Source organism: Danio aesculapii, chromosome 1 (genome assembly GCF_903798145.1).
Source record: "Danio aesculapii chromosome 1, fDanAes4.1, whole genome shotgun sequence".
Classification (NCBI taxonomy): Eukaryota; Metazoa; Chordata; class Actinopteri; order Cypriniformes; family Danionidae; genus Danio; species Danio aesculapii.
Window position 1 is genome coordinate 15,202,921 of NC_079435.1, and position 25,596 is coordinate 15,228,516.

At 38.4% G+C, this 25,596-nt stretch overlaps 1 protein-coding gene across 3 annotated transcripts in view; it reads right to left on the minus strand.

The window, feature by feature from the left end:
* Positions 1-25,596, minus strand: part of pkn1a (protein kinase N1a) — an 89,281-nt gene that overhangs the window by 38,560 nt on the left and 25,125 nt on the right. Inside the window, exon 1 of one of the 3 annotated variants that reach the window (XM_056456669.1) lies at positions 18,910-19,140. The exons of 1 other annotated variant lie outside the window; for it this stretch is intronic. In XM_056456669.1, the coding sequence (XP_056312644.1) occupies positions 18,910-18,987 (78 nt within the window). In that variant the 5' untranslated portion in view covers positions 18,988-19,140. Of the gene's footprint in view, positions 1-9,739; positions 9,890-18,909; positions 19,141-25,596 lie in introns of those variants that run through there. One more of the 3 variants, XM_056456668.1, reaches the window with a different exon arrangement.

Below are 25,596 nucleotides of genomic sequence, written 5' to 3' on the forward strand. Positions count from 1 at the left end.
AACTCTCCTCATATTGGTCAGAGTTTGGTTTATTTTCCAGGATTCCACTCAGCTGTCATACGTTGTTATTTTAATTGATGATGAGTAATAAGACATTATAAGTGAAAGGGTGTTTACTTTTAATTTAATTTTAAATGGTGGCACCCAGAGACATAGTCATCACCAAATAAAATCAGAGGAAAGACTTTCTCATACATAGCCTCATTTCAGTTGTCAAGGGTTGTAAAACATATCGATTCTATATTAGAAGTCAAGTTAACTAAATAGTTAAATGATATTTTATATATATATATATATATATATATATATATATATATATATATATATATATATATATATATATATATATATATATATATAAATGTTTGATAAATAATATCTATTTATATATAAATGTTTGTTTTCACCAAAATACAGAAACTGTTTCTATGTTTTTTGTGTAAACAAGTATTTTACAGTACTTCAGAAATACATAAAAATGTCTCAGTCAATGTTTTCAAACTATTGTACTTGATTTACCAAAGTCACACAAGTGGCAATTTCACATCTGTCACATCCATAACGGAGAGACGTCACATCCATAACAACACTTTTTCCTCATAAATGCAAAAATGTCAAACAAATGAAAATTAATAATTGTTGTTCTATAGAGATCCGACTTTTATCCTTTTGATTATCATTATTTCTTTTGGGTTGTGCACTTTAATTCACAGAATTTCTACAAAGTGTGTCGTATACTGTAAACTCGCAGACTTTTTTGTCCCATCCATATTGATGTTTATTTTCTTCATTTAAAGTACAAAACATGTTTACAGATTGATATTTTTCTGCTTCCATAACTCTGTGGCTAGTTGTTTTGGAAAATATAAACAGTTGTTTCAATATGATGTTAACATATACTTTCTTTGTGTATTTATGTTTTGGGTTTTTACTGCAAATGTCACATCCATACTGCTGGAATTGCTCATATACAGCATGCTTTCACTTTCGTATTTGACATAAAACGCACTTTTACTGGTAGAACTGATATCTCTACTCATCATTCTCTCTTCTTATAGCCATATATATGCCTATGACATATCCATAATACACTGTGATATAGCCTGGCTGGTTAGTTCATTGGATCATATTGCTTTCTCACTACAACCGAACTGCTCCAGAGTTTGTTTCAACCGAGCTGAGATCGCCTGAATGAGGGTTTTAGTGTGGCTCAGAGCACGATTACAGGTTCACATATGCCCGAGCAAACTTAGGGGGTTAATGTGCCAGGCTCCGAAACAAACGTCTAGGTGTGAAAGCACCCTGACACAGCATGCTTTTGAATATTGGCATGTAGTATGTAGTACACTTTGGTTAATCTGCTCAAAAAGAGAGAACCGCAAACAAATACAACATTCCTGTTTTTATTTTAACATGCTGTTGGATAAATCTGAAATCTATTATATCTGAAAAACAGATAAAAGCTATGAAGCTGAATATTGTCATGGATTGGTCAGGCTCTCACGACCCCCACTCACGAAGATCACCATCACCTGACTTCTAATGAGCACACAGCTGCATCACATTCACGAGCACCAGATAAAAGCACAGCACTCCAGTCGCTCATTGTCCGGGCTCGTCTCGACGAAAGCGGACAACTGAGCGACCACTCAGCGTAGTCATCCTCAGCTAAACAAACGATTTACTTACCTGTTCTCTTTGTATTCCTCCTAGTCTTCCTGGTCCTCCCGAATCGTCCTGTCTTCCAGTCCTTCCAAGTCTGTGTCATCCTCTGTCAGCTGTATCTGGTGTGTGCTGTCCATCCTCGTGTATTCCTGTTACCCAGCCACGGAGGAAAAGACCCCAACATCATTCCTGATCCTCCTGGCTATCCTTCATGTGCTCCTTGTTGTCATTCAATAAACACCCTAACGTTTCCTTACCTCTGTCTCCTGTCCGCTTCATAACAGAAGCCCGGACCCATAACGACGACAACATGAGCACCCTCGATCACTTTCAAGAGCTGGTGGACCAGTTGAAGCGGATTCTACAGCCACCAGCTCCACTTTCCAACGCACCACCAGCACCGAGCACTTCCGCCTCCACAGTTTCTTCTTCGGCCCTTCCTTCCAGTCCCATGGCCCGACCAGCGCCCTACTCAGGCGGAGCGGGGGAGTGCAATGGTTTTCTGTTACAATGTTCCCTCATATTCGAAATGCAACCTTCTCTATATCCCACAGATAAGTCAAAGATCGCCTACATCGTATCACTACTCTCTGGACCTGCACTTAAATGGGCTGAGACGATCTGGAACCAAGCCGGGCCGGTCATGAATTCCATCACTACCTTCACGGAGTATTTCAAAGAGGTGTTTGGACGTTCTGATGGGGAAGTAGCCGCTGGAGAGCAGCTGTATCATCTAAAGCAAGGTACTCTATCTACACAGGAATATGCTCTCCGGTTTCGCACTCTAGCAGCTGCAAGTGGATGGAATGAGAGATCGTTGTTGACCACGTACCGGCTCGGCTTGGAACCCACTCTCCGAATCCAGCTGGCCACATTAGATGATACAATGGGTCTGGAGAGATTCATCCAACATTCTCTCCGATGTTCCGATCGTCTCCGTTCCTATCAACAGGACACCATCACCCCCTCGTCTGCACTCCTCCAATCGCCTGAGTCAACAGCCTCTCCAGAACCAGAACCCATGATAATAGAGTCTGGAAGACTGACATCAGCGGAACGACAGAGGAGGCTGACCCGGGGTCTGTGTCTATACTGCGGTGTCAGTGGACACACCCGTATGGAGTGTCCCCTTCGTCCCATTCGGACTTCAGTGAGTGTATTCAGTACGAATATTGAACAATGTAAACCACTTACTACCACCGTACAAATAACTACTGCCTCTATTTCTCTCCTTGTCACAGCCCTCATCGACTCCGGGTCAGCAGGGAACTTCATCTCCCAATCCCTCTGTCGTCAACTCCACCTCCGTACAGAGGCGTCCTCGCATATATACCAGATACAACCGATAACCCAGTGCACTCGATCTTCGACCCGTATCCATCGACAATGCGAAGACATCCTTCTTCAAGTGGGGCTGTTACATCAAGAGAGGATTCAATTTCTGGTTCTGGAGGGTGCAAATATGGACATCATTCTAGGGCGCCCGTGGCTGGTGAAGCACGATCCCATCATCTCTTGGGGCACAGGAGAGATAAAGAAATGGGGATCTGGATGTACACCTACCTGTTTTCCAAATCTCCCTCTTCAAGGTCGGAACCCCATTTCTTTGTTTGCAACATCGGTCGAGAGCCCTCCTGAGAAGCAGTCTATCCACATTCCTAAGGAGTACAGCTCCTTTCATGATGTCTTCTGCCCCAAGAGAGCTTCCCAGCTACCGCCGCATCGGCCATGGGACTGCGCGATCGACCTAGTTCCAGATGCCCAGTTGCCAAGAGGTAGGATCTACCCGCTCTCGCTTCCAGAGAATCAGGCAATGGAAGATTACATAAGGGAGGCTCTGAGTCAGGGGTACATACGTCACTCAAAATCACCAGCCGCCTCAAGCTTCTTCTTTGTGGCCAAGAAGGACGGAGGGCTGCGTCCATGCATCGACTACAGGGTCCTAAATAACGGTACAGTAAAATACCGATATCCCCTTCCTCTGGTACCAGCCGCTTTGGAACAGCTCCGAGAAGCTAAAGTCTTCACTAAATTGGACCTCCGCAGCGCGTATAATCTGATAAGAATACGTGAGGGGGACCAATGGAAGACAGCATTCGTGACCCCTACTGGCCACTATGAATATGAGGTCATGCCTTACGGTCTGGTCAACGCCCCCTCCGTATTCCAAAACTTCATTCATGAAGTCCTCCGGGAGTTTCTTCACCACTTTGTAATAGTGTACATAGATGACATCCTCATTTACTCCCGGAGTGAGGCCGAACATCGCCAACACGTTGCGGAGGTCCTACACACATTGAGAGAACATCACCTCTACCTCAAAGCGGAGAAATGCTCATTCCACCAGAAGTCGATTCATTTCTTGGGATACATCATTGATCAAACCGGTATACGTATGGATGGGAAGAAAATTGAGGCTGTTCTATCCTGGTCAGAACCCACTTCCATTAAGGAGCTCCAGAGGTTTCTTGGGTTTGCTAACTTTTATAGACGGTTTATCAAGGACTACAGCAGGATTACATCACCTCTCACTAATCTCCTCAAGGGTAAACCCAAAGGACTGGAGTGGACCAAAGAAGCAGCCGCAGCCTTCCGCCTTCTTAAGAAGGAGTTCACAAGGGCCCCACTCCTGACTCATCCTGACCCAAATCTTCCTTTCGTGGTGGAAGTGGACGCATCCACCACCGGCGTCGGGGCAGTATTATCTCAACATCATGATACACCGCCCCGACTGCATCCCTGTGCCTATTTCTCTCGGAAGTTGAGCCCGGCGGAGCAGAATTACAGCATAGGAGACAGGGAGCTGCTAGCAATCAAGCTAGCCTTGGAGGAGTGGCGTCACTGGTTGGAGGGAGCCAAACATCCGTTCCAGGTGATCACAGATCACAAAAACCTCCAATATATCAAAGAGGCCAAGAGACTATGTCCACGTCAAGCCAGATGGTCACTTTTCTTCTCACGTTTTGATTTCTCCATTTCCTATCGTCCAGGACCCAAGAATCTAAGAGCAGACGCTCTCTCTCGTTTACACGAGCATCACGATCATGAAGAACTCCCAACGAAGATTCTTCCCGAACACATCTCCATTTGTCCGATCACCTGGAACGCTCCTCCAGTCGTTGCCACTCCGGAAGCCCCTGCTCCGCCGGGATGCCCTCCTCATCGGCAGTTCATACCACCTGAACACCGGGTAGATCTGATCCACTCCTTACATACCTCGCTAGGCACTGGACATCCAGGGATCAACAATACTCTCTCGCTAGTATCCCAACGATTCTGGTGGCCAAACATGGCAAGGGATGTGAGGCAATATGTTCAGGGCTGTAAGGACTGTGCCCAATCCAAGAGCCCACGTCATCTACCCGCTGGAAAGCTCCATCCCTTGCCGATTCCGAACCGTCCCTGGTCACACCTAGGAGTGGACTTTATCACTGATCTCCCTTCGTCAGAAGGTAATACCTGTATTCTAGTCATAGTAGATAGATTCTCAAAGTTTGTCAAACTAATCCCTCTGAAAGGTCTTCCCACAGCCTTTGAAACAGCCGACAATATCTTTAATCAAGTCTTCAGGTCATTTGGTATTCCAGAAGATATTGTGTCGGACAGAGGTCCACAGTTCATCTCACGTCTATGGAAAGCCTTCTTCAAGCTCCTAGGTGTGGCCGTCAGCCTCTCTTCTGGATATCATCCCCAAACCAACGGGCAGACAGAGAGGAAGATTCAGGAGGTGGGACGGTTCCTGAGGACCTTCTGCAGTGGTCACCAGAGCTCCTGGAGCCAGTATTTGGGCTGGGCAGAATATGCCCAAAATTCACTGCGGCAACCCTCCACCGGACTCACGCCATTCCAGTGCGTCCTGGGCTTCCAACCACCGCTCTTTCCCTGGGATGGCGAACCATCTGATGTCCCCGCAGTGGATCACTGGTTCCGGGAGAGCGAGAGAGTCTGGGACGAGGCTCATCAACATCTGCAGAGGGCAGTCCGTCGAAGCAAGGTAACCGCCGATAGGAGAAGGTCTGAAGAACCCAGATACACACCCGGACAAAAGGTGTGGCTATCCACCCGGGACATACGCATGCGACTGCCCTCTCGCAAGTTAAGTCCCCGATTTGTTGGTCCCTTCACCATCGTGGAACAGGTTAACCCCGTCACCTACAAACTACAATTACCCTCTCACTACCGTATTCACCCTACATTCCACGTATCACTCCTGAAACCCTATCACGATCCTGTTCTTCCCTCCACAGAGCCTGACCACGAAGAGGAACCCCCTCCTCCACTGCTCCTAGAAGAAGGAGCCGTCTACGCAGTGAAGGAGATCTTGCGTTCCCGACGTCGTGGTGGCCAGTTGGAGTACCTGGTGGACTGGGAAGGGTACGGCCCCGAAGAAAGGACATGGGTTCCCAGAGCTGATATTCTCGATCCTAGTCTCATGGTGGAGTTTCATGAGAGCCACCCTGAGTTCCCAGCGCCTAGAGGCAGAGGGAGACCACCACGGCGTCGGAGGTGTCGGCCCTCAGGAGCGGGCCCTGGGGAGGGGGGTACTGTCATGGATTGGTCAGGCTCTCACGACCCCCACTCACGAAGATCACCATCACCTGACTTCTAATGAGCACACAGCTGCATCACATTCACGAGCACCAGATAAAAGCACAGCACTCCAGTCGCTCATTGTCCGGGCTCGTCTCGACGAAAGCGGACAACTGAGCGACCACTCAGCGTAGTCATCCTCAGCTAAACAAACGATTTACTTACCTGTTCTCTTTGTATTCCTCCTAGTCTTCCTGGTCCTCCCGAATCGTCCTGTCTTCCAGTCCTTCCAAGTCTGTGTCATCCTCTGTCAGCTGTATCTGGTGTGTGCTGTCCATCCTCGTGTATTCCTGTTACCCAGCCACGGAGGAAAAGACCCCAACATCATTCCTGATCCTCCTGGCTATCCTTCATGTGCTCCTTGTTGTCATTCAATAAACACCCTAACGTTTCCTTACCTCTGTCTCCTGTCCGCTTCATAACAAATATTTTGTGGCTTGCTATGGTTAGTATATGCACTCAAAAAAGTCTTTTTTTTTGCTCGTTCAAACTACTTATTTAAAATGAGCTGAAACAACACAATTCTTGAGATTTCATCGGGACAATTTAATCTTTTTATGTTCAATCCACATTTTTTAAAACTGTTAACTTAATCAATTTGTGTTGGGACAACATGAATGAATTGTGTGGAACTGCATTTTTTGACAGTGTGTTAAAGAGGTAGTTTACCCCCAAAATTGTTATTTATTAAAAAAAAATGTATTTACAATTACAAAATACATGTAGGTTATTTTAAAAAAATGTTTGAAACCGGTAACCATTGACTTTCATAGTATTTGTTTTTCCTACTTTGAATGTCAATGGTTACAGATTTACAACATTCTTCAAAATATCTTCTTTTGTGTTTAATAGAACCATAAAAAACTTCAAACAGCACTGGAGCAGGAAAAGAGTGAGTAAATGATGACAGAATTTTCATTTTTGAGTGAACTATCACTTTTAAATTAGGCAGTCTCAGCTCGGTTTAAACAAACTCTGGAACGGTTCAATGTAGTGAGAAAGCAATATGATCAAATACATATGTGTATTACAGCATTATCAGTTTTGGGTTGAAATATATATAGAATTATTTGCCTACTTTAAAAAATACTGTGATGTTACTTCAAAAATTCACTGTGTTAAACAACACATGGTCTGGTGTCATATATTACTGAAAAGATCCCAAGCAAAATATAACACACACAACCGATTCAGTAGAGACCAAACAATGCCAAATACAATTATATCAAAGTATACACCTGCAGATTTTGAAACATATTTTAATTTATAGCTCAAGCGAACATCAGTAAAACATCCCAGCAGGCACACAACATCATAAACCGTTAATATTAGTTAGTTTAGATTTAGGTTGTGATGTCAGGTGACCAAAATGAAATATCTAGCCAGCATCTAAGGACAACATTATATTGACATCCAATACATTAATTCATTCTTTTTCTTTTCGGCTTAGTACCTTTGTTAATCAGGGATCACCACAGCAGAATGAACCGCCAACTTATCCAGCATATATTTTACGCAACGGATGCCCTTCCAGCTGCAACCCATCATTGGGAAACACCCACACACTCTCATTCACACACATACACTAGACAATTTAGCCTACCCAATTCACCTATAGCACATGCCTTTGGACGTGTGGGGGAAACCGGAGCACCCGGAGGAAACCCACGTCAATATGGGGAGAACATGCAAACTCCACACAGAAATGCCAACTGACCCAGCCGAGGCTCAAAACAGCAACCGTCTTGTTGTGAGGCGGCAGCGCTACCCATTGCTCCTGACGTCCAATAACGATGCCAAATGACTTTGATATTTGGTTGATTTTAGGTTGTGTTGGAAAGTGACCAAAATCCAACGCTGAGCCAACATCTTAAACCAACGTCATATTGAAGTCAAATACTGACATTTATTCATCAGTTATGGCTACCAAAATCCAACGTCTGATAGACATCATAGTGGTAACGTCCACACAACGTCAAGCTGTAACATCATTAGACGCTGATATTTGGTTGATATTAGATTGGACATTGACGTCGGCCTGATGTTGGGTTCTGACGTCAACTTGATTTTCATTTCCAAACAAAATCCCCACAATGTTGGGGTACAACGTCAATCAGATCATGACATTCTGTGCCTGCTGGGATAGGTCTTCTTGAGTTAAACAATCCCAAACATAGCATAACATGACACCAAGATCTTGGCATAAGCCTCACAGAGTGCCATAAAAAGTCATGATTCATTAAATACCACAAATGTTAGATTTACACCCATCAGCCTACTTTATTCATTGTCCATTTAAACATAACCTTTATTCCTGAGTAGTCTCATATATGTCTATGCAATTTGATGGAAATTGTGTAGAAGCCTGCCAATAAGCAAGCTTTTGCAATTTTTGTGTTACCATCCAGTGCAATTCAACAATGTCCTGAAACTCAGCTTAAAGGGATAGTTCACCATAAAATCTAAATTTATTCACTACTTAATCCAAACCCTGAACACAAACAAAAATAATTTGAAGAAAGCTGAAAACCACTAACCATTCACATCCATAGTAGAAAAAGCAAACGCTCAAACAAATGTTTGTATTTTGAAGATTGAAAATAAGGTTTGAGACAAGTGAAGGGTCAGCAAATGACAGTTTGGCCTGAACTATCCCTTTAACATTACCTCAGCTCTTAAACCAACTAACTGCACATTAGCACTGGATTCCAGACTTTCGGGGTCACTTTCCCTATTGTTTTCCATCCTGCTAGTCATGACTTCCATGTTGGGATCCTATTCACTGCTTCCAAAGACACTCCTGCTCGCCAGAAACAAATGACTTAAAATGTTTGTACTTCAAACAGTTTCTGTTGGGTTAACAAATGAAGAATTGGAGCACTTAAAATCAATATGTTCAGCAACTTTCTTTTATTGTGCTCCAGATTAATTTAAAACTAAATAAGTATAATCTTACCAAATCTATAATATTTTTAAGACTAAACAGCTTTTCATAAGCAACAACTGATTATACACACAGTTTAAAGTAATTTGCTTTCTGTTAAAAAAAAAGAATAGTCAAAGATCATTTTTAGACGATTAGAGATGATTTAAAAGTAAAGCTAGAACAGGATGAATCTTTAATCAAGAACTCGCTCAGCTGAAATCTGTGTGTAAAAATACACAAACACTTGCCACGACTTCAAATGCATACTGAAGACTCAGCTGCACACTAAAACCACGCTATAAAACCTCAAACAAATATTTTACAGGTTACACAAGTTCAGTCACACCCACTAAACAATTGACAATAATGACATTGAAGTCCCAGCCAACACTTTTTTCCACGACTTCACAAATTCAATTCTATTTTTAACTCGTAATTACATGAACTAAGTACAACTTTGCCAATTCAGTATTCTCCCTTACATCCATGCCAAAAACTCCTTCTTATCTCTGAAAATGAATTCAAAACCCAATGATCCAGCCAATTGCAGAGCGTCACCTGGATATCCAGAAATTCCCAATGATCCCATTCACCAGACCAACACATTCTCCTCTCTCCAGCGATGACACCGACATCCAGTAGCATAGAAACAGAAGGACAGAGGGAGACGGAGGAAAAGAGAGAGAAAGACATGAGGGGAAAGGGAGAGCTGTGGTCGAGGGGTCGCCCTCCCTGTGCAGGATATCCGGTTAAACCTCTGCACGGTCTCTTCCTGTTTTCTACGAGGCTTGGTTTTTACTAGATGACACCAGTGTGGGGAATAAGTCAACCGTGCATGTGTCTTCACTTTTTAAGCAATATTCTTCAGGTTTTAGTCAAATTTAGTGAGTTTTAATCTTCAGAGATTGTTCATTTTTCATTTTAATGTTAGGTTTAACTGCGGTTTCATTCCATAGGGTCGAGGACTTCTAAGAAACAGAGACAGGAAGGACCTTCATAAACAACAATTCAGAGGAATATGGAGAAAAAGCATTAGTACATGTGTGTGAGAGAGGGAGATAGTGATATACAGTAGTGAGATAAAGCATGCAGTGGGGGTTGGAGACTTTGAGAAAACATTTACACTAATGAGCTACAATATAGAGGAAGTATGATCTTTTGTTTGATCAAAAAGAGTACTTAGTTTGAATAATAAACTTTAAAATGTCATTTATTCTCAGCAAACGTGGATTTTCCAGCTTTACTTCAGTTATTGGTGTAATTATTCAGATATAATTCTGAGATTGCTGCTTAAAAACATTTCTAATTATTGTTAATACCTCTTTTAAGGAACACTCCACATTTTTTTGGAAATAGGCTCATTTTATAAGTCGCCTGGAGTTAAAATGTTGAGTTTTACCATTTTTCAATCTATTCAGCCAATCTCAGGGTCTAGCTAAAATGTAGCTTAGCTTAGCACAGTTCATTAAATCGGGTTAGACCATTAGCATCTCACTCAAAAAATTAAAAAAACAAATAAAGAGTTTTGATAATTTTCCTATTTAAAGTGTGACACTTACATGTAATGTACTTACATCAAGTACTATGAACAGTGATATTGTGCAGCACTTAAAAATAGTCCTTTCTCAGTACTGGGTTGCAGCTGGAAAGGCATCCGCTGTGTAAAACATTTCTAATTATTGTTAATAACTGTTATATGGAGCACTCCATGTTTTTTTTTTTTGGAAATATGCTCATTTTATAAGTCACCTTGAGTTAAAATGTTGAGATCTCAGGGTCTGACGGGAACACTTTTAGCTTAGCTTAGCACAATTCATTGAATCGGATTAGACCATTAGCATCTCGCTCAAAAATGTATAATTAAATAAGGAGTTTTGATAATTTTCCTATTTAAAGTTTGACACTTCTGTACATAAATCATGTACTATGCCCAATGATATTATGCAGCACTTGAAAATAGTCCTTTCCCAGTACTGGGTTGCAGCAGGAATGGCATACACTGTGTAAAGCATTTCTAATTATTGTTAACTCTTAAAAGAAACACTCTACTTTTTTGGAAATAGTCTCATTTTATAAATTTAAATGTTGAGATTTACCATTTTTTAATCCATTGACCCAATCTCCGGGTCTGATGAGAGGACTTTTAGCTTGTTTGAACTACAGAAATTAGTTCAGATTTATCTTAATGAATAATACAACATCATTAATAATGCAACATGTAAACTGCTTTGTTTGTATATTCAGAATGGATCGTAGCAAAAGAGGACACTGAAGGCTGACTATTATCCTTTCTGCCATGGCAAGCTTGCTTTATGTGTTAGTTCATCATGGAAGTCCCCGTTTTTAGGTCTCTTTCACACTGCATGCGCAAGCAGGGCATGAGCAGTGCGTGTTTTTTTCAGCATCAATGTTAACATAAATGTTACAGTTTTCATACCACATGCAGCGGGTCAGTGCGGAGCGTGAGCAGAGCTGAAGCAGCAGTGCCGCGATCATAATTAAAGTGACATTGCGTTGATAATGACCAAAAACATATTGAATGACAGTAAAAAGTAGCAATTTTACCCAATAAATGCATCAATAAGATCCACAGATTTTTATGCACTGTTTCTGCTCTACATACAGCGCTGCTTCAGTGGAGGAGATGCTGTTGCAGGAGATAGAGCGTTGCTGCGCATGACTCTATGTAGACCCACACTTGTTGCTTAGGCTGATTCTGCTAAATCTTCCTATAATATCTCGAATTATGGCATAGCTATCTACCCAATTAGGCTAATTAGGTAGTGGCTAAAAAAAACAAAATACAAATGATCATGGCCCGGCCCGAAGTTAGTGACAGGAAATATCAGGCTCGGACAGAGAATCTAAACTCTACTACGCGCATTGACTTTATGCTTAACAATAGTCCCCAGCTAGGTATCTGGGTAACAGTGTTTTGTATCATCGCTCCTGCTACAGCCATGGTACTCCAGTAAAGTGCTTTGATTAGAAAATAGCATCTTCATTTTCTGTCAGTCTTACTACACAATGCAAGAACAGAAGAGTCAAGCTTTAAATAAGAAAATGATCAAAACTCTTTTTCATGAAAGTTCAAAACAATTTTTGTGCTTCGTGTGCTTATGTCCTCATATAGAGAGACAGTAGATGCTGAAAACACCACAAGTGTCATCTCATCTGTACTTTATTCACAAAGACACACAGAAGTCTTTTTTTATATTCACATATTGATAAGGTGTACAGCAGTACTTTTGATTATCCTTTCAAACTCCCATATTTATACATACAGTTTTGTCTTTCAAGGAAACCATAAAGCCCTGTATCTTTAGCTTTAAGATGTAGCTTTTTGTGTTGTATGACAACAATCTAATTAATTATAACTGGAAGATTTACCCACATATATAATCTGGTTTAAAACCTAAGCCATGGATGTAACTCAAGCAGCTATTGTGTAACCGAGCACGTCATGACTTTGCCAAGTATGATGCGATCCTGGATTAAAATCTATGTTGATCCTGGAACATCAGTTATGTTCGAAAATGTAATCCATACCTATTCCCTACCCCTAAACCCAACCGTAACTGTGAAATATTCCCATGATCAGAGGGCATGATAGACGTCTAAACATAGTTGGTCTAATAGATGTCTGATAGATGTCTAAACAAACATTGACAGTCTAATAGATGTCTGATAGATGTCTAAACAAACATTGACAGTCTAATAGATGTCTGATAGATGTCTAAACAAACAGAGGGGAATAATAATTGGATAACAATCATGTAAAAATGCATAAGCAGCAAGCCTAAACCTAACATAAACAGTAAACATATTCCTTAATTCTGATTGGCTGATTGGAATGTTGTTCCAGGATCAACATAATTGTGAATCTAATGGACTAGGTGAAATAAGGTTGGGGCTGAAACCGGATCTCAGAAGTTAAACTGACCGACATTAATGTGGGACACAGGTTTAGTCCTTTACAAAGTATTTTCATGCCAGAAGACACCCAGAAGCTCCTGATAAGTGTGATCAAACTAATATTAGAGCAAATAAACAGGGAGAGCAGTAGATACAAAAACAGCATTTCAACATGAGCAGAGATTCCACCACAGATCAAGGAGCTCACAGTGACTAGACTGGTACAGTAAAGTTGAGGTTACGCAAAAACACATTTACTGTAACAGAAGCAAAGCTTGCGGATTCGATTGCACCAAAGTAGCACTTTACTACACATGACCAATTCATGATGACTTTGGATTAGTCATGTATTTAAAACTAAATCTACAGTATCTTCATGAGTCTTACGAAATGATTTTAATGCTGATTTGAAGGTCATGAACTGTATCTTTTGTGGAAACCATAAAACATACTTTTTTAATAAACCAAATTTCAGAGCAGGATATTTTTCCCCACATAATGGAATTAATTAAATGTTTGAAGGTAGTATAACTGCTCTATTTCCCAAATATACATGTCCATATTCAAGTCCAATTTGAATTTTACAAGAAGCTTTTGAACTAAAAATAGCTTGTCTGGACTTAATCATTGACCAGGAAATGTCAATCCTCAAGTGGCTCTATATTATAGCCATAAATAGTACTTTCTGTGTGACCTGTGAGTAAAAGAATGTTGCTTACATCCTAGATCCAAGTTCTAAAACAACAAATGGGATCATTTCTACCAAAAAGGCAAAATCTATATTTTAATTAGGCAACTTTAGCTATTTGTAAATCTGAAATAATTTTCAATTGTCATAATGTACATTATAATCTTGAGATGCTCAAATAAACCACTAATAAACCACTCATTTTAGTCTTTCAAAATTCATTTATATAATTTCAATACCCACCAAGCAATTTTGTGGGTAATAGACATGTAATAGGCTTCAAAACATAGACGGCTTGGCTAAACAAGGCTAAATTTGGGCTGTGTAAGATGTCTAAGAATAGCCCAAATCATGATTAGTCATCAAAAAGACAAATTAAGACTTCACTTAGCTTAGTCATTCATTCCTGTTTATTTGATGACTAGTCTAATTTTGGGAAATTCTTAGACGTCCATTAGATTTTCACTAACAGCCCAAATTTAGCCTTGTTTTAGCTAAGCCGTCTATTAGGATGTCAGACATCTATTAGACCATCAATGTTAGTTTAGACATTTATCAGACATCTATTAGACCGTCGATGTTTGTTTAGACATCTATCAGATGTCTATTAGACCGTCGATGTTTGTTTAGACATCTATCAGACATCTATCAGACCGTCAATGTTTGTTTAGACATCTATCAGACATCTATCAGACCGTCAATGTTTGTTTAGACATCTATCAGACATCTATTAGACCGTCAATGTTTGTTTAGACATCTACCAGACATCTAGTAGACCGTCGATGTTTATTTAGACATCTATCAGACCGTCAATGTTTGTTTAGACATCTATCAGATGTCTATTAGCCCATCGATGTTTAGACATCTATCAGACGTCTATTAGACCAACTATGTTTAGACATCTATCAGACATATATTAGACTGTCAATGTTTGTTTAGACATCTATCAGACATCTATTAGACCAACTATGTTTAGACATCTATCAGACATCTATTAGACCGTCAATGTTTGTTCAGACATCTATCAGACATCTATTAGACCAACTATGTTTAGACATCTATCAGACATCTATTAGACCGACTATGTTTATATATCTATTTGACCTCTTTTAGACACAAAAAAATGCTTGCTGGTATAGGTTCATTGATCATAAATATACTGATCTGTATATGACAGAATCTGGTGCATACCTAGAAATATTCATAAAACCACACAGACATAGAGCAATCATATAACCATGAGCAAGCAGATATGTGCCGGTATTTATTATTACAACATAATATACATATATATTAGGGGTTTTCTTGCAATTACGAGGAGGTCACCTCCACCAAAGTTTGAACCACCTCCGACAGACCCCAAGTGAAGCTCCTGCATATATTTAATTACATTTAATGTTAGACTAGAGTTAGTATTTGAAAACCATTTAACTTATTAAGAGGAAAACACTAAAGTTTGTCCATCTTTTCAACCATATTTTGTAATTAACTATAATCCTATGAGCTGCACAATATATCGTTTCTGCAATAGTCACATTGAAAGATCTGCAATGTCAAGTTGGGGTTATAATAACACCACAGTTTAGAACATGTGGTTTGCGTAGTCTGTGCAAAGTTTAACCCTGATATAGTGAAAGGTTTTTATTTGGAAGTGTTTCTAAAGACCAGTGACTGTGTAAGATTTCAAGAGAATTTAAACCAAGAACTTGTAAAGTTGATGCTTTATTAAAGATAATGGTATTTACTTATACAACGAAGACTATACAGTGTTATATGATTGAATTTCTGTGCCTCAATACTGTTAGATTCCACAAAAACCATAAATTCGATTTATTTCATTTGCGTCTTCATTGTAATATGCTTCTAATTTGTTTTTTATATTTAATGTCCTACAAAATAATCTCTATCGATCTAAAATTAAGATTTTTTCCCCAAATAGTGTTATAAGACAACTTTTGAAATTATTTTGCAATATGAATTTGAGACAAAAAACATATTGCAATATCAGTATTTTCCAATATCGTGCAGCCCTAGATAATACCATACACTTTTATTAAACATTCAGCAATTATTGTGCCATAAAAATGAAGCATGCCCATGCATAACATTACTAAACATCAAAACTAACAGTGTAAATAACAGTGTATTAACAAACCATAAAACTCTTCCTGTAAAAAGACATGAAAGCTATTTTGAGTGGTTACAGTGATATGTCTTTGGTTTAAGCCTAAAAACCACAGCATCCATCTGACCAAATCCTGTCAAACATCAACATCTGAGGCAAGTTCACAGACCCAAGAGAGAGCGAGGCAGGATATGAAGAGTGTCAGACAGAGGAAAAGCATAAACAATGACAAAAAAGCACAAGGGAGAGTCAGAAGAGGAAGAGGCCGATGAGAGGAAATGACGTGATGCAACTCGCAGAGATATCAGATGTTGGGGGAGGGAAGAGGACGAGGCCCACAAAGAAAACTATAAAGTCAGGCCAGAGAATATTTTTTTGGAGGAAACAAAAAGAGAAATTGGAAAATAGACGGCAACAAGAGAGATACTGAAAGCCAAAGATGTGAACAATAGAGTTTCTTTTTTTCAGGGAAGTTCACATTGGCATGTAAAATATTACTGCACTGTATTGAATATCAAGCCCCACAACTCAACGTTCATGGGTAAACATATTCATGTTTTGTAAACAAATAAAACTTCAAATTAAAGATATATTTTAAACCGAAATAATAGACATTTATGTAAATAATAATAATAAACTACTCATATTTTAGATACTAATCACGAAACATTGTTTTAAAGGAACACACAATTGATTTCAAGAAAGTGAAAGGTGTCCCAAAGCATCGCAGTGTGGCTTTTTGTATCAATACAAACAAAAATTAAATGTTTCGAAAATGTTTTCCTAAAACTATTTCACTAATTATTTAATAATTAATAAATTATATATTTTAATTAATAAAAAATTCTTTATAGATATAAATATATATTCAAATATGTTTAAATAAAATGTACTAAAATTTTACTAAAATTATTTGTTTAATTATTTAATTGAAATAATTAAATATAAAAATATATTAAAATGTTTAAAAACATTTATATTTCAAAAAATTGCGATTGTTATTAAAATTTTATTACAGTGGCATGTCAAAAAGGAAGATTAAAAATATATTTGTAATCATAAACCATATTATTGTTTTGTAATTTAAATAAAAGGTACAATTAAAAGTAGGTTATATTTTAAACCGAAATAATAGACATTTCTATAAATAATAATAGTAATAAACAAACTCATATTTAGGCATGGGCCGGTATAAGATTCTGATGGTATGATAACCCTGGATAAAAAAATATCAAGATTTCCCAGTATCGTGGTTTTGTGATTATTACTCTAAAATAAAAAAAATTTAATGTCTGGGTAAAAACAACAACTTTTTGTTGGATATAAAGTAAACTGATTAATGTAAAAGCCATTGGTTTTTCAAACGTTTGCTTAATATTGGGCTGACTGGTAGCTTTTGGTGTGGATGGTCCTTTGCTGCTGGAGATACTGTTGTCCGAAATAAATACATAGACAGGAACGTTATCACAAAAAAATTTGCGGTTTTAAAGCCTTGACTTTTCCAAACCATGGTAAACCTTGAAATCGGTTATCCTCCCATACCTACTCATATTTTAGATTTTAATCACGAAACATTATCTTAAAAGCAACACAACATTGATTTTAAGAAAGTGAATGTTGTCCCAAAGAATCGCAGTGTAGCTTTTTGTATCAATACAAACAAAAAGAAAATGTTTTGAAATGCTTTACTAAAACTATTTTGTTCATTATTTAATAATTAATAAAATATATATTTTTTAATTGATGAAAAACACTTTATAGATATAAATATATATTCAAATATGTTTAAACAAAAGTAAAAATGTTTTGAAATTATTTAATTGAATTAATTACAACATAAAGATATATTAAAATGTTAAAAATAAAAAATGTATTTCTAATCATAAATCATATTCATGTTTTGTAATGTAAATAAAAGTTAAACTTAAAGATAGGTTATATTTTAACCAGAAATAATAGACATTTATGAAAAGAATTATAATAAACTAACTCATATTTTCGATTTTTGATTTTAAGAAAGTGTATGTTGTCACAAAGCATCCAACCCAGGCTCATTCTGAAAATGTACCTCTATATACATTTCTGGAGAGTGCCAAATACGTCCCAGGAGCTACTTTTTTGGAGTTTTTGTTTTTGCGAATCCACCAGAGGCCACTGTGTACGTTTTCACAGATTTCAATTTCCTCTCACCATTGCCATTCGTGTCCCTGTTATTGACTTGCTTACTTTAATTTTTGTCTTTCTGGAACTGTTCTTTGCCAGACTTGAACCCCGTCGTCATTGTCAACTCCTCTCTGCATCTCAAATTCTCTGACGTACATAGCGAGCTTACTGAACAAACTGGTAACAGTGGGAATGTGTCTAAACGGAGGTAAGCGGTCAGCTTTTCTGCTAGCGCGAAAAGGAACGACGGCATACCGCCCCGAAGCATTCGTTTTAAATACGAAATGCAGCCATACGTACTTCTGGCTACATAATTCATGATCTCCAGAAATGTATATAGGACTAAATTTTCAGAATGAGCCTATGTTGCAACCATCGCAGTGTGGCTTTTTGTATGAATAAAAACCACAAAAAATAAAAAAACGTTTTGAAATGCTTTACTAAAGCTATTTAATCAATTATTTAATAATTAATTAATTTAATATTTTAATAAATTAAAACACTTCACAGATACAAATAGATATATTAAAATATGTTTCAAAATATTATCTAAAAAATTTTGCAATTGTTATTAAAACTTTTTTTACAGTGGCATGATAATAAAATAATTCAGGTACATACTATAAAACAAACAAATAATTAGAGCTAATAAATTAAACACAAAAAAAACATTACATTACATAAATTGTATTTCATTAAACAAACACAACTAAATAGTTTGCATTCTTGCGCAACACATTTCACAGCACTGCAGCTTTAGTACAATAACTTTATCCCAGAGTATGTTATGAAAGTGGAGTTATGAAAGTGGATTTGGGGTGTCTGTCACAGGCCTACCGGAGTCTCAGTCTGTGTGATGGTGTCGTCGTCGTGCTGCTCTGTGAGGGATGTATTTCTTCCCTCCTCGTTGGCCATGTCACACCCTCTGTCCCTCTGCGTCCGTGATAAACACCGCTAATAAAATCTCCCCCCGGAGCAGCTCTTAGTCAAACCCCCCCTGCCGCCGAGTCCCGCTATATCAAAGCAGCCTGACAATAGAAACAGCTTCCTCCCTTGACTAAAAAGAGGCGAAAAACGGAAACGACGGAGGAGGAGGAGAAAAAAAGCAGCAGAGCGACAGATTAAGACAGTGAGAGAAAGTGTGACCAAGCCCCACCCCTCAACTTCCTAACCCTCAACAGTAAGTCGATGTAAACTCTCTCCAAGTCACGCGTGCTGCATGTTAAGTCTACAGACAAACAGATGCTAGCAATCGCACCCAGACGATACAGAAATGGTCAGTGTGTAAAAAGAAAGCAAGTCGGCTTTGTTAGAGTTATTTGAAAAAGAAGAAGAAAAAAAGGGGAAGCTTTTAGATAAGCTGCTGCATATTTTCATTTGAACAAATCCGTTAATAACCAGATGACACTGTAAGACTGTAAAAAATACTGTAGTTTCTTTTGAAGTTGTAAATAAAAACAAAACTTCTTAGTAGAGCTGCAGAATATTGGAAAAAAGTGACATTGAGACATTGTTTTGCTGTTTAGGAAGACCGGCCACTTTATTAGGTACACCTGTCCAACTGCTTGTTAATGCAAATTTCTAATCAGCCAATCACATGGCAGCAACTCAGTGCATTTAAGCATGCAGACATGTTCAAGATGATCTGCTGCAGTTCAAACCGAGCATCAGAAAGGGGAAGAAAGAGGATTTGAGTGACTTTGAATGTGGCATGGTTGTTGGTGCCAGACGGGCTGGTGTGATTATTTCAGAAACTGCTGATCTATTCTGATATTCACGCACAACCATTTCTAAGGAATGGGAGTAAATAATGAAAGAATTTAAATTTTTGAATGAAATAGTCAGTTAAAATGACATGTGCAGGGCTACCAAACCAGCTATTTGAGCCAGTGACACTGAAAAAGTGATATATTGTATTATTATTGTAACCATAGACATTTATATCTGAACCATAAACTAGTCCCAGTAATTTTGTGAAAATTTGACGTTTAAAGCAGCTTCACAACCACAATTCTGAATGTTCACTGAGATCAAATCAGTAAAACATGTCATTTATAGTCCGTTTCCACAAAGCAGTGCAGTACGGTACGGGTCAGTATGGGTCACCTTTATCAGGCTTGCGTTTCTACTGCCAAAAGAGTACCAATGTTACCCTTTTAGTAGACGTAGTGTATGACAGAAATTTTCAGTCGATGTCATTCTCGCTCAAGGAAATGTTTACAGTAAAATTGTACGGGTCACTTCACATAAAACAGATGCTTTATGCACATAAATACTGGTGTTTAAATGTTCATTACTAACCTTTCTATGAACATGATTTGATTATAACTGTAGATCAATGATAATTCAGTATACCCTACTGTACCGTCTGCGATTATATAAAATAAATAAATGTAACATACAGTTGAAGTCAGAATTATTAGCCCCTGTGAATTATTAACCCCCTGTTTATTTTCTCCCCAATATTTGTTTGATGGAGAGAAGATTTTTTTCAACACATTTCTATACATAATAGTTTTAATAACTCATTTCTAATAACTGATTTATTTTATCTTTGCCATGATGACAGTAAATAATATTTGACTAGATATTTTTTTAAGACACTTCTATACAGATTAAAGTGACATTTAAAGGCTTAACTAGGTTAACTTTAGGGTAATTATGCAAGTTAATGGTTTGTTCTGTAGACTCAGAATCGAAAAAAAATAGCTTAAAGAGGCTAATCATTTTTCCTTAAAATGGTTTTTAATAAAATAAAAACTGCTTTTATTCTTGCCGAAAAAAAAACAAATAAGACTTTCTCCAGAAGAAAAAATATTACTAGACATACTGTGAAAATTTCCTTGTTCTGTTAAACATCATTTGGGAAATATTTAAAAAAGAAAAGAAAATTCAAAAAGGGGTTAATAATTCTGACATGAACTGTATATTAACCCATACAGCCCCTTACAGTCTCTGATATGTTACCAATTACAGAAAAACTACACACAGCATACATTAAGTCCTTATTTAGGTTAAAAAAAACACGCAACATATAGCCCAGTCAGTGCAAACCTGTCATCTGTATCTTTAATCTTCACCAGCACATGTGACCTCTGTTAGAGAGCAATTCCGTCATTCTGAGTTCATAATAGTCCAAAAGGCGATGATAATAGTTAAACATGGCAGTCTGTTCATCTTTTAAGTTGCTGAAACAATCATTTGCTCCTTTGTTTTTTCGTGCTTCACTCTTGCGTTTGTCTGTTTCTGAAAGGATTGGGTGTCAGAAGCACTTTAATAATCACACGCACGTTATTATCATCAGCTCAAGCTCGTTATTTCAAATATAGACGTGCGTCGAGCACAAGCGAGAAAGTGAAACCGCTCGCGCTTCAGATCGCCTTGTAAACAACTACGGGGCACTGCTCTTTTTCTTGGCTTTGTGGCTGTACATCAAGATGAAGACAAGGTTTGTTTGAGCTCGGGTCGACCATGGATTGTTATTATAAGTATATATTGACCGGAAGGGCATCTGCCGCAAAAAAAACATATGCCATAGTAATTGGCAGTTCATTCCTCTGAGGCGACTCCTGATAAATCAGGGATTAAGCCGAAGTATAATGAGTGAGTGGATGAAAGTATGATATGATTCATGTTCACACGCATGCTCCTAAATTAACTGGTTGAGCACAATCCCAGCAACGCCAAAGTCATTGGTTCAAATCCCAGGGAATGAAATCTGCTGAATGAACACCTTAAATGCACTGTAAATGTGTAAAATATAGCATTCAGTATGCATTATATTGGGGGGTTATTATCATGCATATTTTGTATTAGACGATTCTGTGATATTCTCCTACTTCAGCAAGACTGGCTCAAACACTGATTCCCATCATCTCCAGATATTCACTAGTCAGCACTTGAGTCCGATGTGCTCCACTGTTTCCAAAAAAAATTTCTGGAGATTTTCTGGGAAAAGACATAACAGGTGTGAAATACAGGTTGAACAGCAGGGGGCGTTTGCTGTGTAAACACCACTTTTCAAGTGAAATAAGAGTCAATGTGTCTGTTTGATATCATTTTGCAGAAGGGAGCTTCGCTGACATTACTTTGGAAGATTGTAGCTGTAATAATAAAAGATTTTGTTAAAGACAGAATACAGATGTACTGTATACACGAAAAGCCAGAAGAAATATATCAAATAGACATAAAAAGGTACAAAAAAAATTGCAAGGGGTAAAAAGTCAACATTTCTTCTAGCTGGTGAGTTCCAGATGCCATTCTGTTTATACATCAGTTATACTAAATGCATCTTCAAATCTTCAAGTCTAAAATCCCTGGGTTTAATGAAGATTAATGGTATGATGTAGCAACGAGAATATCCTGAACTCTCTCTCTCTTTCTCTCTCTCTCTCTCTCTATGTGTGTGTGTGTGTGTGTGTGTGAGGTGGGGAGGTTTGGGGTGTGTACACACATCATCTCTGAGTCACATTTGTTTAAAATCCCTAAACAAGCTCCTAAAACTAAACACACAAGAAATAATTAATAGAAACACGTCAATCCTGTTTGTGAACGCTGTTATGCAAATAGTCAGACTTACGCGCTATAATCTATTTATGCATTTAGCAGATGCTTTTATCCGAAGTGACTTAATGTGCATGAAAAAAGTGCACATACTTATTATCACTTAGTGCTTTTCCTAGGAAATGCACCCATTATTTTAATGATAATGCTGTGATGATAGTGAGGAGATACCTTCCAAATCCCCAAGTGTTTTGAGTGCACAGAAAAGTGATATTATTAGGATTTACAAGTTAATCTCACAATTTCAATAGAAGAGGTGAACTAAATTTACTTAAAGATGTATATAGTATACACTGTAAAAAATATCCGTAAATTAGCAGTTTTCCATATTTATTGATTCATGTTTTTATTTTTCCCCAATTATTTATGCTTTTGAATTACATTATGGGACCTTGATCTTTCTGCCAACAACTTTTAACCTTGAAAAGTTTGAAAAAGTGCCATTTTAAACATTTTTAATAGTTTAAAGTCATATGTGTCTGGGATGGTTTTGTATATTACGGTACAAAAACCTGCCAGCCAGTACATTTTCTGTTGTTTTACAGACTTATTTCTCTATATATTATTTATTAAAACGTCAACAAAGTTAATTTGTTAAACTCTAGAGTTGGATTTTTTAACATCAAAAGTCAACAGAGCAAAAATCAAGGTCCCATAATGCAATTCACAACCGTAAATAAACGGAAAACACTTGTGAACCTCAAAATATGGAAACTGTTAATTCATTTATTCATTTTCTTTTTGGCTTAGTCCCTTTATTAATCCGGGGTCACCACAGCGGAATGAACCGCCAACTTATCCAGGACATGTTTTTTTAGCCTACCCAATTCACCGATACCACATTTGGACTGTGGGGAAAACCGGAGCACCTGGAGAAAACCCACGAGAACGCAGGGAGAACATGCAAACTCCACACAGAAATGCCAACTGACCCAGTCGAGGCTCGAAACAGCGACCTTCTTGCTGTGAGGCGACAGCACTATCTATTGTTAATTACATTGTAAAAAGGATAAAATAAAGCCAATTTTTGTCTTTTTTGACTACTTCTTCTAACCCAGGCTCATTATTGATACATACCCCTGTACACGTTTCTGGACAGTGTGAAATACGTCCCAGGAGGAACGTTTTTTGCAGTTTTTGTGTTCGCAAATCCACCAGAGACTGCTGTGTATGCTTTTTTAGATCTCAAATTTATCTCGCGAGTGCCATTCGCGCCTGCTGTTCTCACGTAAATCCACCAGAGGCTGCTGTCGACAGACTGATTAACCGATCCCCCACCCACACCCTTGCCTAAACCCAACCGACTGTGTTTTCAAAAGCAATCCAGAAAAAGAAAAGTCCTCGTGGCTGATTTTTACCATGTTTTCAGATCTTACAGGGCTCAAATTTCTTAAAAAATTTAGGCGCACCCACCAAAAATTAAGAGCACCTTTACTACAAGTTTTTTATTAACAGATTTACAGCATTTGAAATCAACACTGATCTAAACTAACAAACACGAAAAATCAGCATGTGCCCACCGGCCCTGCACGCACTGCTTGACGTGATTGAGATTAACGGAGTTAACGATAATAACTTTGCTGTTCTCACGGGTGGTGTCTAATATTGCACAGATAATATTGACATATAACTTATTGTTTTGAATATGTCATCTTAATAGCAATAACAGTCTTTTCATCAGCTGAAATAATCGTTTAATCTCAGTAAACGCATGCTCTTTTGTGATGGTAAACGACTTGCTAGTTGCACATCTGACAGCATCGTGATGATTAAATGAAGGATTAAATAACGTTAAAAAATCTTGTCCTTCAAATGCATGAGATTACCTGAAAACTCCATCCCGCCGGCTTTTTCATAGCAGACTTTAACCCACTGGAAATCTTTTATCCACTCTTTGAAAAGTGTAAATGGTGGATTAACATTCACCACATGATCATTAATACGATGTGCCATTATTTGTATGTTTAGGTGGTTTCTAAAACAAAATCTGTCAGTGTTATTTTCTTTCACGTATCCGGACCTTTTTCGCGGTAGTCATCTGAACTGAGTGATTGACAGCTCATATTAACCAATACATTTATGTTCTGATCTAGAGCAGTGTTCCAACCAGAAGAGATTGACGGCAGGACAAGCATTGCGGGATTTGTTTACTGCAGCAAGTTGACATTTCAACTGTTTTAAACCATTCCTGAGTGTTGCATCCGCTTTTTAGGTGCATTCTGAGTGAATTCCTCCTAAATATGCGTGTAACAAAGGCAAGCTAGTGAAGTGCTAAGCAGGTAAAGGCCAGTAGAGGCCATAGCCTTTAGCCTCCTTGTTAGAGCAAACGACTCCCATGCAAAGAATCGGCGGTTTGATCCCAGCCCAGACAGGGTTGGGTGCAGTAAGACCAGTGGGCTACATGTGGGGGCTCATCTGGAATGGGAGTGAGGTTTAGGGGGGTGAGTGTAACGGAGGCCAGCTAGCGAAGTGCTAAGCAGGTAAACCTCACTCCTCTGACCTCAAAAGCTGCTCTTAAGCAGCTGCTCAAAAGTATCATGAATAAACATCAGAATAGCAGATGCTTTTATCCAAAATAGTTAACTTATCTTATCAGCTTGTGTTTTCCCATTATGCAAATGAGCCCATTATCTCGATGATATTGCAATACTGTACCAGTAAATCTCAACATTTCAGCAGCAGCGGTAAACTATGTTCTTATCAACGAATCTTATACACTTTAATTTTTTCATGCATTATTATCATCATCACTGCAAGCATAAACTAAAGCTACCATTTAAGTCTCAGGTGGTCTTGTTTCCACCATTTTTTTTCTCATAAGAGTGCACATAAGTGTCTTGAATAAACATTTATGATAATGGAGGACAGACAAAACCATGCACCTCTGAACAGCACTAGAAGAAAGTCGCCAAGACAACCCTAATATGAGCTCTTGGCCAGTTCAACACAGACTAGAAGCGA